The following is a 15,644-nucleotide window of genomic DNA, read 5'->3' as shown; positions in this document are numbered from 1 at the left end:
AGTGTATAATCTTCACAGCAATTGCACGTTTACATTATCTGAAATGGAATAAAAAAATATGGCTGAAATATGGCAGCCAACCTAGATCTAGAACGAAAAAAGAATTAACGTGCTATACAAGAATATATTCCAGATGATTCTATTCAATGTTTGATAACCAGACTGGTTCACAAGTTTGCCTGATATTCACAAACCTACAATTAGCAGACCTGAGGCTATAGAAGAATCAAAACGACATGAAGCACGGTGCAATTGCGTAAGCGGTTGCGCTCGAAGCGCTGGGGTGAAGACAGCGGTTCGAATCTAAGTGCGACCGTGGCGAACTTCCTTACACGATCCGAACCGCTACGCTCCACCGTTTCGCTTCGAGCGCACCCGCTTACCCAACTGTCCGTCTTTATGTCGTTATGATCCTACTATAAGGTGGATTACTTGCGAAACCAACCGCAACACAACTGTTTACGAGTAAGGAAATCCACCTTGCTAGGTTACATTTCGTCAATCCCGTGAGCGCAATGTATTGGATCGTAGGGCAAACTGGTGCTGTTGTTGTCTCTGTTTCCTTGATTTATAGATTCCTCGTTTTCGTTCAGATACTGCGAACTGCATCCTGACGACTTTCGCAAGGTGCGGATTCTATAGGCTTGCCCTACTTCACACTAAATTCTCCAAGTGCACTTATAGGATTCGATTGGCGCGCGTAATTTCAAACAGAAACAACGATCCATCTTTTAATTTTACCCTCTATCTTGTTCATTTGCGACTTTTTTTTCCAAACAGAGAAATAGTTCTTGTTTTGTCACTGCTACCTCAAGTCGTCAAGCGTTTCATATGTATGTACGTGTAAATGTGTACAAATTCAATAAATCTTAATCACACACACACACACACACAAAAATACAAATTTGTCGTAAACAGACATGACACGTTCGTATTCGAAGGTGAAATGTGTTAACAGAGCAGCAGAGCTTAAGTATAATATACAAACAAAGCCAAAGCGAATGTACGAGCTTCCCCTCCACAGCATCCAATGGTTCGCATGATCATGTACATGCGACAACAAAGGATGACAGAAGGTATAGCAAACGATGTCTAGTGAAACGTGAAGAAGAAGAGTGGCGAAAGGTACAGAGACAAAGATGTCGAAGAAAACGTGAACAAGAAGAAAAATGTTTCAAAAGTTCACTACATCTCACGTAACCGCATACATTAGAAAACAAATTGTACATTCGGGAGAAGAAAAAGCCACATAATACAATTGTGTACGAGAATGCGCACCACTGGCATTTAAAAGACAACCAACTAAACACATAAACCAAAGAAATAACAGAAAATTGACCTGATACATGCTGAAAATATACGAATAAAAAATATAGGAAAGACGCGGAAATCGAAGTCAAAAAAATGCTACTTTGACGCGTTGTAAACGACGAATGTGACGTCCAAAGTCTCCGGATCACGGTCCCATTTCTGTAAGGTGTGGATCCAATACGTTTGTCTCCTAGAACGTCGCTGTTGGAGATAAAACTAGAACATGATGCATGTAACGACCGTACGGACTTGACGCCGTGTCCTCCGTATTTTTCGGATTGCGACGTGTACAATATGTACGTCGTCACGTTTTTATTTTCGAATTACGCCTGTATTTGGTTATTTCGTGTCACCTATGGATTATTGCTGTTTTGTTGAGTGCTGAAGGTTCTCATTAGAGCAATAGTGCAAATCATTGACATGGTGAAGGCGGAACCCCGAGGAAACGGAGGTGTCCTGCCGAAGAAACGCAAACATGTTCAGGATGTAACCTTTGTGCCTGAAGTAAAGAGAGTTAAGCAGGTGTGTGACCAGATATACTTTTATCCTGTACAATGTTTTCCTTTATATCAATTCTCCATAACCGTTAGTAAACATTTGAAGGATCTTCTGGACAGTACTGCACTAGTTCGTCGTCCCACAGCACTTCCTTTTGCAAAGCGTCGGGCTGTCGATGTCGTTAATGATGTCCTGTCACGACTTCAAGGTGGTGACCGTCAGATGTGAGTTGCGGTTTATTTGCCATAGAAGGGTCCTCTAATAATTGTGGTTAAGTGGATGCTACAGAGGATTTTCTATCCCTTTTTACTTTTTTTCTTTCACTTTTCTTAACACTTGGTGTGGTGGAAACCAGTCGTTGGTTGTTTCTTTCTTTTATTATAATTTTTGAATATATTTGGAATGATTCAACAGCCTTTTTTGTTCTTTTTGTAGTAGTTTCTTTACTTACTTACTTTTAGTGCTTTAATGATTGCTGCCGATTGCTGCTTTGTTTTAATGATTACTTTTAGTGCTTCTATCTTGCTACGAGAGTTCTCAATCGAACATCTCCCAACTTTTACCGAGGACGTTTCTGATGTTGTCAATCTCATAATCACATCTGCTTCTGTCACCACATACGATCAAATCGCAAAGCAACTTCTCAGGCATGTTTTTGTTATTCTTGACGATTATTTTATTGCCTAAATTCGAAATTTTAGAATGCTACTATGTATTATGCAAAGATTAGCTACATCCTCCTTATGGAATGTTGTAGTTCAGCGTTTACTGTCAGAGGCTGGAAAAGAAGCAAAGTATGTATTTTATGTTCCGCCTTTATTTCCTCCTACTATTGTGATGTTAGGTGAAACATTTTTTAGTGTTGTTTTCATTAGTTTGAGTTAGTATCGTGTTTAATTGCTTGAAGTGCGATGACTTGTTCTGTACTGAGAATGTTTGTAGCCTGTTTGCACGCTCGTACTTAGACGATGGATTGCTGCTTTTGCTAACAGAAGGACTCAACAGTGGTGCTATATCTGCAGATTGCATTCCTCTGAGGTGAGAGCGTATCTAATCTTGGAAGATTTTCTCAATACAATACTCCCCATGTTACTTTCTTCCCTCTTTTAACGTATGCGTCTCTTTTTTTTAGTGGAAATTCAGCGTCCTCTCTTCAATTTCAGAGTATTGCGTTGTGCAGATCGTTGTTTACACTCTACCTCGCATACATGTAGATGTGCAGCTATCGGTTTTCATGTTGCGCGAGTAATGAACAGTCAGTATTATATTACTCAGTTTCTTTTGTAGTATGTTTTGGATGAGTTCAGAACGAGAACTCTCTTCCAAAAAAAAGTTTTTTTTTTTAAAGGAAGGCCTGATTCAACGTCTCTGCTTATTCTGGAAAAGTTGCTGTGTCAAATGACTACGGATATGGATTCAAGAGTTCGCCTTTCGGCAATTGAAGGATTGTCCTTACTCAGTGGGGTCGAGGATGGGCTCACGATCCATGCTTATAACACAGTTAAAAGCGTAAGTCATTTCTATTCGAAGCACTCGCTCTTGAGTGTTGGGATTCTACTACCTAGTGTTTTTTTTTGGATAATTCGATCCTACCGAAATGAATGAAGTTCTTTTTCCTTTGAAATCCTTACTATAGTGGTGTGATACTTTTATTACACGGCTCTCAGAGTTGACTACCCACATGTTGTAATTGAGTTGTATAAAAGTGTACGAAAATACTTGATTCAAAATTACTGCGAAAAGCATTTTTTGTATTTATGAATTCTTTTCCGCCTAGCCCCACTTTTCAAATCAACATCTGATCAAAATCGCCTATCTGAACACATTTTCAAGGAGATATACCACCAATATATTCTATTTCAGTTAGTTAATGATTCGCACAAGCAGGTCCGTATCATCGCCTTGCGGATCCTCCTTGTATTCGCTAACAAAATACCTACTTTGTAAGTGTTGTTGTTGTGTTAAAATTCCTACACTGTATAGGCGGTTATTCAAAAGAAAAAAAAATAATTTCAGCCTCATTACAAGTAGTTTCTCTGATGCAGTGGATGCTAAGTTGCAGCTTAGTGACGATGCATTTTCCATCGTTTGCGATGCCGTCAACGATCAGGAGGTTGGTTTTGTTCTTAATCATCTATTTATTTTCTTTTGCGTCCACTTCTTTATTTCACCTGATAACCTTGATTCCTGTTGTTCTTCGAACTGGTCGGGTCGGCACTAGTAATCTTCAAATTTATTTCCATTTTTCTTTATTTTTTAAAGGAGTTTCTGGAATAGCTTCATTCGTGAAAGTAATTCATAAAGAAACAAAAGGAGTGTTGTCCATTTAGAGAGTAAGAATTGCAGAATAGGGCAGGTTATGTAAGACAGTGGGTTCGTCGTATTGCAAACATTTGATCACGCGAATAGTCTTCATTATTTGGTGTGTCATCACCTAATACATCCCTTCTGCCATTTAACTGACCGTCTGTTATAAATAATGTGTTACACGGACACGAAGAAGGGAATGTGTCTTCGAGACCGGTACGAGAACATATGATGCCATATTCTTTTTACCATCGGAGAGCGGCTGCTGCTGTCCTTGTACATCGAACTGTAATCGACGAAAAATTGCAGAGTGATATCTCAGAAATTCTATTGCTTTTGCAATTAATGACATAGGTTTTCTAAAAAGTTCAAATATGATTGCGATAAAATAAATGAATTACATTTTTATACTTTCGCATTTGACGAAAAAAGCCTCTCCAGATCGTTCAACCCGTTAACGTCATGGTAGAGCGACTGTAGTGCAGTCGATAAAAGGTATCTGTATCTGGAAGATCAATCGGAATTCGAATCCACCCTAGTTTCAACCACTCCTTTCATCACTTCGGGGTCATTAATTGGAACCAGACTTGTATGGAAGAGTAGGAACACTAACTTGACTTATAGGCTAACCGCCGCAAGTCATTATATAGGCGACTTACACGTTTGTAAACAAGCGATTCTGAATTAAAGGGAATGTGGTGGCTCATGTCAAGCAGATTGTTTAAAGCTGAACACTTTATCCTTTCTTTTTCTCTTTTAAGGTCATGGTAAGAACAGAGGCGGCCACACTGCTTGGTCAATTCAACACAGTTTCCGATGCATTTCTCGACCAAACTCTTGATAAGAAAATGATGAAAACTGTGCAAGTAAGTCTTTGGTGATACTGTGTCTTTGGTGAAATTAAAAACCAAACATGATGTTTCATTTTGGAGGACGCGACTGGGCGCGAGCAGGTGAAAAAGGTTCACCAGTCGCGGTTTGCCATCACACAAGCTCCACAAAATCAGCAGCAAAGAGAATCTCGCTGGAAGTCTCACTACCAAGCACAACCACGACAAAAACAGTATTTTTTTCTTCCTCGTCTTCTATCATTCTAGATTGTGAATCAGATTTCGAACGTGTATAAAACAAAAAAGAGTTTGTTTTTAGATATGCGTCTGACTGGTCGTCTGGGAAGGAATTGAATGCGCGCTGTCCACCCAGTGGAACTACCACATCTCCACAAGAGGACTCGGAAAGTATAGTTCCGAGAGGCGCATGTGGTGCTTTTGTTTCTGCCCTTGAGGACGAGTTCATGTGTAAGGTTTAACCTCTTTATTTGTAGATATTTCGTGCACTATACATAATGTTTTTTTCTAGCTGTTCGACGTGCTGCTGTCTATTCTCTTGGTCGGTTGGCAGCAAACAGACCAGCTTTTGCCACCTCAGCTCTTGATCATCTGTCTGATATGTTCAATGACGAAATCGTTGAAGTATCCACAAACCACCTTAGTTTTCAATGTTCAGAACAAATTTTAAGCATTTTAGGTGCGCCTTGATGCGATTGCTGCGTTGACACCATTGATTGTTCACGGGGAATTACAAAAGGAACAGTTGGAAACAGTTCTTAAGTGTTTGGATGTAAGGTTTTATCAAAGTCCATATCAGCTAATATTTCGACACTAGTTTTGGGCATGCCTCATACTGACTGTTGAAAAGGCCGCTGTGAATACAATTCTGTGCGAAGACGCATGCTACTTCTGTCAATGTGCTTTTTCCCTCTCGTTTGTGGCCTAATAGAACCATTTGAGTGTGTTTTTATTAATTGAGAAAATCTATCACTATTTTGTAAACTTTACTCTAGTAGCACCAGTATGTGTACATATTAGTACAGGAGCAATCCAGATTAATCCAGAAATTAATTTTGGACTTCCTAAGTAATAATTTGAACAATGCAGTTATTTGAACATCCAAAAATGTTCAGAAATCGAATGTCACTCGCGTCCATTCTACCTAATCCTCTCTTTAGGACGCAATAGTGGATTCACGGCAAGCTCTGCGTGAACTTCTATGCAAAGCTGAGTTCGCTGATGCAGAATGTATGCGAGTTTGCTCGAGAGCATTGCTAAATTGCCTTCATCGCTTTCCTAGTGACAAGACTCATATTTATAGGTCATTATTTTAATTTCGCTTTTCAATCTGCTGGAAATCAATGTGAAAACATTGTAGATGTTTGAGTGAAGTTGGTGCACGGCACGCAGTCTTCGTTCACGGGATGGTTAGAGAATTGCTTGGTCTACATCTAGTTTATGATACTAGAGAGCAGCAAATAGATGACGTATTTTGTGAGTGGATAATTTTTTTTAGCTTTTTTTCAATGAGAATATGCAGTTCTTTGTTGTTTCTTCACTCTTCCAAGAGATCACCTATGAAAAGGGGATTTATCTTTTAAATTTCTTGGAAATAAAAAGGGATCAACAATGCTGCAAATGAAAATTTTTCTGTGTTTATCACCTTGAAAGAGTAGAGAGTTAGTGGATTTTACGATCGATCGTTTTGGGGAAATAAACGAAGTGCTTAAAAGGGCAGAACTGTCTTCTAACATTTGTCATGTAAAAAATTGCCGTTATTGTTTGAAAGCAGGACTACAACATGAAAATTCGCAAAACTTTTTGCCGTTTGCTTTCTTCAATAACTTTAACTGACGTGTATATCCGTTGTCAACAGATACTAGAAAAAAAAAACTCCGAACCTGAACAGTTCTGGATCGGGTTCAACGATGGCGAATTACCTGCGTTTCAACGAAAAAAAAAGTGAAATGTAGAGACTTATTCTGTATGACTTGTTGACTTTTTGGCACAAATATGGTTTTTAAGTGTCATTCAAAGAATGAAGTTGAAAACGCTAAGGAGAAGCGGCGTGACCGAGTGCTAAAGTGAGTGCAGGTGTAAGGGGACACGCTAAAGTTGCAGTCCGATGTGAAATGGAGACGATCCACTCTATGTTGCTATTTTATGTCTATGTCCAATATATTATGGCTTTAACTGGAGAAACAATTAGCTTTAGTAGAGGAGTCAATGTGATGATAAATGATCAGGCGACAAATAGATTTTCAATAGCGAAAGAAGAGATATAAAGCCGACAAAATTTGCATAGATATGGTTTAGGAAGAATGCGTATTGTACAGCATTATAGCATCCACCAAAAATCGTCATCTAATAATAATTTATTACTATGAAACAGCGCATGTATCACGAAAGGACAATGCTTCGTAAAAATCAAGCAGAAGGTGTTGCGATATTCTATATGACAACAATTTCTGCTAATTGCATATTTACTAACTCTTAGATTCCGACTATTAAATAAGTTGACGTGAAATCCTCATCTTGCCATCACTATTGTTCTGGATGCATCATATTTAGAGATTGTTCCATATTCATTTAGATATCGCCAAGCTCATATTGATTTTGAATGCTGCTGCCAACTACGAACCAATAGTTTCCTTGCTACCTGAATGTGTTCTCAAGCATTATCGATATTTGCGTGCGGCAGCACCTGATCTTGTGCCACCTATCAGGGTACTGTTGTCTCTGTTAGATGTTCCTCATACACTTTCTTTTTTTTTTTCGTTTTCTCAACACAACATTTTCAGGTTTTGGAAAAATCCAGCGCAAGTTTGACGTCACTTGTGCCTTTATCTTCTAAAGAACAACCTGCTACGACGTCAGACATATTACTGAACACGTACGAAAGGTTACAGGAGGTTATTCGAGAACCAACTCTAGCCGATAGAAATGCACTGCGAAGATGCATCGTCGAGTAAGTTCAAAATTCACAGTGTGTAATCGTACTAAACGAACTAATTTCAGAGATGCTAATGCAATCAGCGCTTTCAATGAACCTCTAGCAGGCGCATCCCGATTTATTGCGAGTCTGTGTGAAATAACCTCGGCATTAGAATCGCTAACGCAAGTGGTATTGAGAGGTGGTGGTGATATATCAGATGCAGCTAATACAGTACATCAAGTGAGTGTTCCTTACCGAGTAGAGGTATAAACCTCGAATGCGTTATTAATAACATGGACGAAAAATTTCAGGAATTAGTACGGGTTCGATGCGCGGAGTATCAATTCGCCGGTATACCTCCACAAATGGCTTCGTTCCTTGTTGAAGCAGGCCTGTTCTTATCACTGCTAGAATTATTCGTAGAGATGAGTATCTCGCCAGAACGATATGCACAAATAGTGCTGAGAATTCGTGGAGTTGTTACAGATGCTCAAAAGTACGTGGCAATCAGGTTTTCAATTGCTAATTTTGAAGGGATTTTTCATCTCAGTTTTTCTACTAGGTGTATCCACTACGTGTTAAAGCACTAAAACTTCTTCAAAGAAACTGCGACTTCTCCTTAAAAAAAGAAACTGTAGCAGCATGACTTTTAGTCGATGGGGAATGGTTGGAGCACCGTGTGACCAAGCGTTATCGCTGATTTCGGCCATACTGGAACCACTCGACTGTGAGCAGGCTGATGGCAAAAAAATACTCTCCGTTGGGACATTTGGACATCTGCTCGCTACGCATGCGCCATTTCTGCCAGACTCTTTTCCTGATGTCGGCAATATTCGTTCAAAATGGGCGCAGGTACCTTGCTTTCCTTTCCTAGTTTTCTTCATATCTTTCCACTAATAAGTTATTATTCTTCTACTGGAAATCTTTTCATTCGTTCAGATTTCTGAACCAAATCGTGATGTTGCTGTAGAAAAGCCTCTTCGTTTTGTGGCGGGACTACCGTGTGCTGTTCGACTTGTGGCTTCCCTTAACTACCTCGACGAAAACGATCTGCGAAACCTCCGTGTACAGGCTAGTTCTTGTGGAGATTGCTATCCTGAACACAATCCATAATCATTTCTCAAGAATTAACACTTATAATTGTATGTATTACTTTATGATTAGTTCTTGGTAGATATGAATCCTACAAGGAGAGATGCTTTAATATGGAAATTTATTTAAACTTAATTCATTACGAGGATCCATCCCTCTATCACTGAATTATTATATAAATAAATAAATAAATATATATATATATATATATATATATATATATATATATATATATATACTATATGAATTATTATATCGGAGAAGTAAAGCGTTTGCTTTAAAAATTCCAGGTCGACTATCCCAATAACTCGCGCGACTATTTTCGTCCCCGGCCGACGGACATTTCCAAGGAAGGAGACCGTATATCATCCCTAGTAATTTTTTTCTCCATTCTATAACCGATTCAGTTTTTGCTTATGTGGGAAATAGTAAATAGACATAATATCCTTTCATCAGATATTATGTTCTAATCAATCATTTCCCAAGTTTTTTTCCCCTTCGAGAGATTTACCACATAGCATTTTCCGAAAGGCTGTTGTTTATAGGTATTGATCTCATCCTCAGAAGCGTGGAGTGATGCAGCTGATGTAACACTGACACTTGTTCTCCTCGCCAGCTCATCATCCCAAAAAATAGTTGCGGGTAAAAAATTGTTTTTTTAATCCATTCTCATCCAAATCTGTAGAAATCATGTGTTTATTCATGCGTACATTTTCAGTTCCGTTACTGGACTCACCCAGCGGTGCCCAACCGTCTTCGGTGCGATTACGAGCGCATCCAATGACAAGGACATAGATGTGTTGAGAGCAAATATAAATCATTTATAAATAATCTAGTGTGAAGATGTAATTTAATAAATGTCGCTAGAACGATCTGATCTATTTCAAGCAAAATACGACACAATCTCGAAACTCTTCCCTAGCTCATAACGAAATAAACTTTTATTAACAGAAGAGACATTGTAGAGCGCTAATGATGACACTTATAATTGTGGCGCATTTTGCAGGCAAGAAAATAATATATTCCTAACTGTATGAAAAGGAAACGAACGAGGAATCGATAGTGACATTGTTCACCCATAACAAAGGTATGCATACAAATAGTGGACATAACTTTGAGTAATTACGTACAACATCTTTGTTCGGATGCTTAGAGATTAATTATTAACTATATAGAATACAAAGTTCTTAACAACACGAAGATTGCTAGCACTTGCATCGCACTTGCACAACCCTGACATATATGACGGAGAATGATGGTTGGTCGATGGTCACATGAGCAACAATATTGTGCAAGATCATATAGTTCTTAATGTTTTTAAGTACTTTATTTCTTAACGTTACAGATTTACTACCGGCCACAAACAACACGTGATATCATGCGCACCTGAACATAGAAAAAAGTGCTCCCAAAGTGCAGGAGGTCCTTTTCTTTCACTTAGAATTCTTTGGTGAACTAGACTGCTGATATATTCTGTTTTATCACAGTCAATCGAAGCTAATTACTAACACAATCAAACCTATCGTTATTTTCACTGAGTGGAAAACCCGCATATAATAGAGCCAAATAAATTCAAAAAACGGTTACTTTGTTTCGGAGAATGGAAGCATGGATGGTGAAGTCACCACGTCATAACCTTTTCCAAAGTATTCATTTTCAGTAGGTGAATCTAGCAGACTATCATCGAAAAGTGCAATATCCACAGATCCATGCGGAGGACTTTCTGAGAGCGAAATGGCGTCATCTGCTGGAAAGGAATAGAATCAACAAATAAATACATATCAACAGATAAAATAAATATGTACTGGACAAGCAGTGGGCGTGTGGACTTCGATTTTGAATTCTTGTAATCTTCTGACTCGTCAGTTCACAGCAGCAATTTCGAATTAGTTCTCTAACTTCTCAAGAAGTCAGGAAACATAAACCAAAGAAGAAAAAGATGATTTTTGGTACAACGAGTGGTCCTGAGATGACTATGAAGGAGGTTGGTTTGTGTATACGGGAGTGTTGTCGCGAGAATGTGTCCGTGCAATGTGCTTCCTCCAAAGTATCAACAAAGGAAATAAAATCCATTAAAGTAGTGTTCCATAAGTGTTCGTCGCTCTATTAGTACCCTGCACGTTTAATGCTCTACTATATCTATGTAAGACTTGTATATAACGTCCCTATTTGCACTCTTTCAATTAGGTGCTTTCTTCCTAATCCTTACTAATCTTCTCTTAAGTGCAAGCTTAGAATCATTATCTATCTTTTGTGATACACTCATCTCGAAACTTCAAACCTCACATCCTCATCAATGAACATAAAAAGAAAATTACCCACATGCGTTGTTAGAGTCCATTTCTTCAGGCGGTTCACTGCTTGACGACAATGTGCGAACTTCGCAGTTAACCTGAATACGACAAAGTAAGGGGTGGAAATGCATAACATTGTAATATAGATGAGAAAGTTAGTTTCTGTCACGATGCTGAAGCTATTCATAGTTATAATTATGCGTACTTAATTTGCTTCATATGCTCTTGTATAGTTTAGTCACAAAGTTGCAATGCAAAAAGGCCCAACATAAGAAAAAAACTCCTAAAAATCCAATTCACCACTATACAGGTATGCTGTAATGTAGTTTTCTTACTGAGTACTACGTAACTGTGAGAAACATAATAGACGAACCTGAGCTGGTGGCGGTGATGCGGAGCAGTTAGAATGATGACTTCCACCTTCTTCGGGCTCTATGTATTCACCTTCTTCGATTTCACTCAGCGATTCTTCTTCGACTTCTTCAACGCCATAAACCATCACACCCTCTTCCGGTAACTCTACAACTTCTCCAGGTTCCGGACTATCTACTGGATCGTAGTCACAAAACTCCTCAATGCCGTCGTAGGTGTCAATGAAGGAGTTGTCGTCAGGGACGAGTTCTTCGCCGTCGTCCTCTTCGTCAAATAACTTGCTACTTGATGGCATGTCCGGATCGTACATTGCGGCTACTTTCTTTTGAAATTTTAAGACTTGTTCATACGTGGGTGTAATTGGTTTGTGGTAAGCACGGCAAACAGTCAGTTTGTGTTTGTGAAAGTTTTCTGGGTGACGGAAAACAGCTTGGCAACATCTGAAAATAAGAACAAAGACATTGCATCTACTCAGAACATAATAACACGCTTTCGAGCCAATCCAATAGAAAGTAGCTCGTTCGAATGAGCGAAAATACGATAAAAGCGTTGGATTTTTGAAACAATCTCATCTGGTATTGACCTCAATTTGAGCCACGCTTAGAGATAAGCAAATAACACATACAGTGCTGTAAAATGTTCCAAGTTAAAATAAAGGGCCCTCACTGAAAATATTGGGTGTGTATAGTTCTATTCTGCATATTCCTTTGAATAGCTGTCCTCAAACTGATTTACTCAAGATATTAATAAAGCTAACCGGCACTCAAGGATTACGTTGCAGCTATATTTCAGGAGACCTTTGACTTCTTCTGTTCCATCTTTAAGAGCTTTGAACAACCCTGGCAGCTCTAAAAATAAAGATTTAGTTAGGGCATTGAGCATAAGCGACTAACAAATTGGATTTTCGCGCAAAGTTCATTGATATCGTTGATCCTTCATCGCGAATTTGAAAATAGTTTTCCTCTGCCACCTTCTTTTTCTTATTGACAATATTAATATTTTCTTATTGACAATATATGCTTAAAATCTGTTACATTCTTTCAATTATGACCAAAATAGATTGGATTTCCCATGCCCTTGCATATAATAAAGAACAAAAACACCTCGTACCATCCACTGAGGAAGGGATTTGAGGATACAATGAGCTGACGTCCTCCGTGTAATGTAGTGACATTGTCCTCACGACCCTTGATATAGAAGGGAAAGGATTCTCTGAAACTTGCACAATAATGGTTGGGTGAAGATTCGGAACAAAAGAATAAAAAACGAATTTCGTCTGTTGAATAGAGACATTGCAACCGAAGCAAAACTGCCAAAGTCGCACAAAATCGGGATCAGTACACGGAGGGAACTTCTTGGAAGGTGTTTCGTATAATTGAAGGTTGAGAAACCAACAGAATTTGTAGTATAACAATATGTGAACCCTACGTCTTCAGACCTTATGGGTTGTGCTGTTTTAATACGGTCCGCATTGGCGATTTCCGACACAACCCCGCCCACAATCAATACTCATAAAAGGCGAAGCGGTCATCGCCAACGACGCCGGAGTATGGGAGCTCAGCAAATATTCGCTTCGCTGAGAGCAATTCTGAGCGATTCTGTTTCGTTATCCGTAGAGAGTAGTACGGATGAGCTTGAACTTGGTATTTGGGGCAAACTAACCGTGACGATAACTCATTATTTATCCCAATACAAAAGTGGCTAAGAGGTCGTCACAAAAGATCAGTGGGTTGCTCAAAATGTTGGAACATTGCTCATCAAGCAGTTCAAGTTTGTACCGAGAAATAAAAAGTCAGTTCTTGCTTTTTAAATTTGCCACATGCCTACGTAAGCTGAATCCCTACAGATGCAACGGTGAGTCATTGAACATGTAAACAACAGCAAAACAAGATCATCTGGCAAGAAGGCTTGGAACTGGTTGCTGGTCGTTCGTTTAGGATCTTTCACATAAGCTATGACCATTTCACCACATGATTTCAAACTGTCCACTAATGAAACTTTTTTAAATGAGATTTCCCAAAGGACTGGATTACACTTTTCTTTTTTTCTAAAGATAATCACAAGACTACCTTAGTTTAAGTGCACAAAGTTATTGATTGATGGATGGAACAAACTTCTATGTGAGGCATGAATCAACGCGGTTAGGTTGATAATTCCGAGCTCAGTTATAGAATTGGATCTGGGAGGATACGAATACAGGTTATTTCAAAAATATATGGTAAAGAACACAAGATAGGCACCTTAAATAATGCGTTGGGATCTTAATGTAAGCAAAAACTAAGAAAATGAGAAAAAGTGTTGCGTGTATTCATGAATGCAGTTCCGTTAAGATGCACACACACACACACACAACAAGTCGTTAATGTCTCAAACTGAACGTTAAATTCGACATGCGTTTTGAAGAATGTTCTACTCGCATATTTTGAACAACTTGATTATTTTGAAACTCATCATCAAGTAATTAACTAATCTGGATGGATTACACGTTCAAAATTTGTTCTTGAATGTAGAACATCGTGGATGCGCTAATGTTCGAGATTTACAACACAAAACAAGGCAAAATGGAAAGTAAAACAATGCAAACCCTGTGTTTTTGGGATTTGGAACAAGGAACAACAGTCAGGCAAAAAGTGTGAAACGAAACGGAGTTGGAACATGATGCGGCAGAGAAAAGAGAAGAACTGCTAGAGTTTTCCCTAAAAACTAGAACATGCTGTGATCCAACGGGAAAAAAACAGGAAACTGTCAGAGACAAAATGGATTTTGGGAGTTTCAGGATGGGTTCAGGGTGAAATGAACCAAAATAGCGAATTCATAGCTGCATCACTATTTTAGTGTTTTGTAGAATTAAGCATGATAGTTGCAAGAAAAAATAACGTAATTCTGCTTTCCGTGTATTTCTCACTGTTTTTCCAGTCTGTATATTTGCTTTGGAATAAAAAGTCAACTAGAAATCGGTACAAGCAGTGTTAAACTATATCTAGTTGCGGACCACAACACGTACTTCAATACTGGTGCGACAAATCCTTTCGATTTCATAACGAAGATGACATGAAGATGAACTTCAGCAGGATGGACTGGTCAGCCTTTAGAAAATACTAGAATCCTTGGAAAATGCGGCTTATGGTTAGCAATCGTGTGAATGATGATAAAACGGATGAAAGAGGAAAAAATTAGGTTAAAAGGAAGATGAATTTGAAAACTAGCATGAAGTTTTGCAAGAAGTAATACTTCTCAGAACAGTTCATGTCGAAATGAAGGAAAAGCTAACAGATCTGCACCCGGGGCCATAACATCGCGGCACATGGCGATCCGTTTCGACCATTTCAATTGAAAAGGAGCCAAGATTTCTTTCATACTGTACATGCGATTTACACGGAGAGTTGAAACTACTACTTTTCACACGAAAGAAACGTAGAATAACATTTTTTGGAGAGTTTAAAGAGATTGGCGCCGCATTTGCCTGAACATGATTGGTCTACATCAATTATTGCCGGACGGTATTCTGATGTTGAACGCCAACATTGACGATAAGACTAAGAAAAGTTTTCTTTTTCTGCCTAAAACTCAAAATATACTAATGTTGAAAATTAGTACAGCAACCTATCTAATGCGTGCATCATGTGATTACACAGACAAAACCACGTACATATTGAACCATTGAACCTCCTTCGTTGCATTATTTTTTAGTAATGAGGCTCCTGATTTGAAAACTGGTACTGCTAAGCTCTCTTCTATTGCCTGATTCTACTGAAACTGTTCTCACTTACGAGATATTATTCTTAGATGGAATTTCTTCTTATTCCTGGATGTTATCAATGAAATTTCATGGCTAAACTGAGAAGTAAACGTCCGGAGAGGTTAAATGTGCTAACGATGTGTTGAAAAAGTAAGGAACTTATAAGGAGATCACTGGAAACTCCTATACTCCTCCTAAATAACGATGCACCACCGTTGATGACTGGTGCATAGATCGAACACCGCCCTCCCCCCATCCGGAAGCGA

The 15,644-nt window shown here is 38.7% G+C and overlaps 3 protein-coding genes across 4 annotated transcripts; 2 read left to right on the top strand and 1 right to left on the bottom strand.

Moving 5' to 3' along the window:
* Window positions 1-1,731: 1,731 nt before the first annotated feature.
* Window positions 1,732-10,210, top strand: RB195_007834 (uncharacterized protein; the record flags this gene model as incomplete). Of its 2 annotated transcripts, XM_064181676.1 has the most annotated exons (27): window positions 1,732-1,833; window positions 1,915-2,033; window positions 2,322-2,456; window positions 2,511-2,603; window positions 2,752-2,847; window positions 2,973-3,064; window positions 3,158-3,318; window positions 3,673-3,752; window positions 3,826-3,922; window positions 4,878-4,982; window positions 5,049-5,179; window positions 5,266-5,414; window positions 5,476-5,588; window positions 5,644-5,736; window positions 6,125-6,267; window positions 6,325-6,440; window positions 7,540-7,673; window positions 7,748-7,914; window positions 7,965-8,121; window positions 8,193-8,377; window positions 8,535-8,733; window positions 8,821-8,952; window positions 9,264-9,347; window positions 9,519-9,615; window positions 9,692-9,732; window positions 10,015-10,060; window positions 10,149-10,210. In XM_064181676.1, the coding sequence occupies 27 exons, from the start codon at window positions 1,732-1,734 to the stop codon at window positions 10,208-10,210; spliced, it is 3,129 nt and encodes a 1,042-aa protein (XP_064038447.1). The 2 variants fall into 2 exon arrangements, with proteins under 2 accessions (XP_064038447.1, XP_064038448.1); XM_064181675.1 differs by lacking the exons at window positions 10,015-10,060; window positions 10,149-10,210 and having other exon boundaries at window positions 9,692-9,768.
* Window positions 10,211-10,556: 346 nt separating this feature from the next.
* RB195_007833 (uncharacterized protein) lies at window positions 10,557-12,813 on the bottom strand (the record flags this gene model as incomplete). Its single annotated transcript, XM_013439135.2, has 5 exons — window positions 10,557-10,720; window positions 11,296-11,365; window positions 11,641-12,079; window positions 12,397-12,487; window positions 12,750-12,813. 5 exons carry the CDS (start codon window positions 12,811-12,813, stop codon window positions 10,557-10,559), a joined length of 828 nt encoding a protein of 275 aa, XP_013294589.2.
* Window positions 12,814-13,080: 267 nt separating this feature from the next.
* On the top strand, window positions 13,081-13,344 carry RB195_007832 (uncharacterized protein; the record flags this gene model as incomplete). The annotated part of the gene is made up of 1 exon (XM_064181674.1): window positions 13,081-13,344. One exon carries the CDS (start codon window positions 13,081-13,083, stop codon window positions 13,342-13,344), a length of 264 nt encoding a protein of 87 aa, XP_064038446.1.
* Between the last annotated feature and the right edge of the window lie 2,300 nt (window positions 13,345-15,644).

Source organism: Necator americanus, chromosome I (genome assembly GCF_031761385.1).
Source record: "Necator americanus strain Aroian chromosome I, whole genome shotgun sequence".
Taxonomy (NCBI): Eukaryota; Metazoa; Nematoda; class Chromadorea; order Rhabditida; family Ancylostomatidae; genus Necator; species Necator americanus.
The sequence above is the reverse complement of the archived record's forward strand: the minus strand, read 5'-3'. Positions and strand labels throughout refer to the sequence as shown.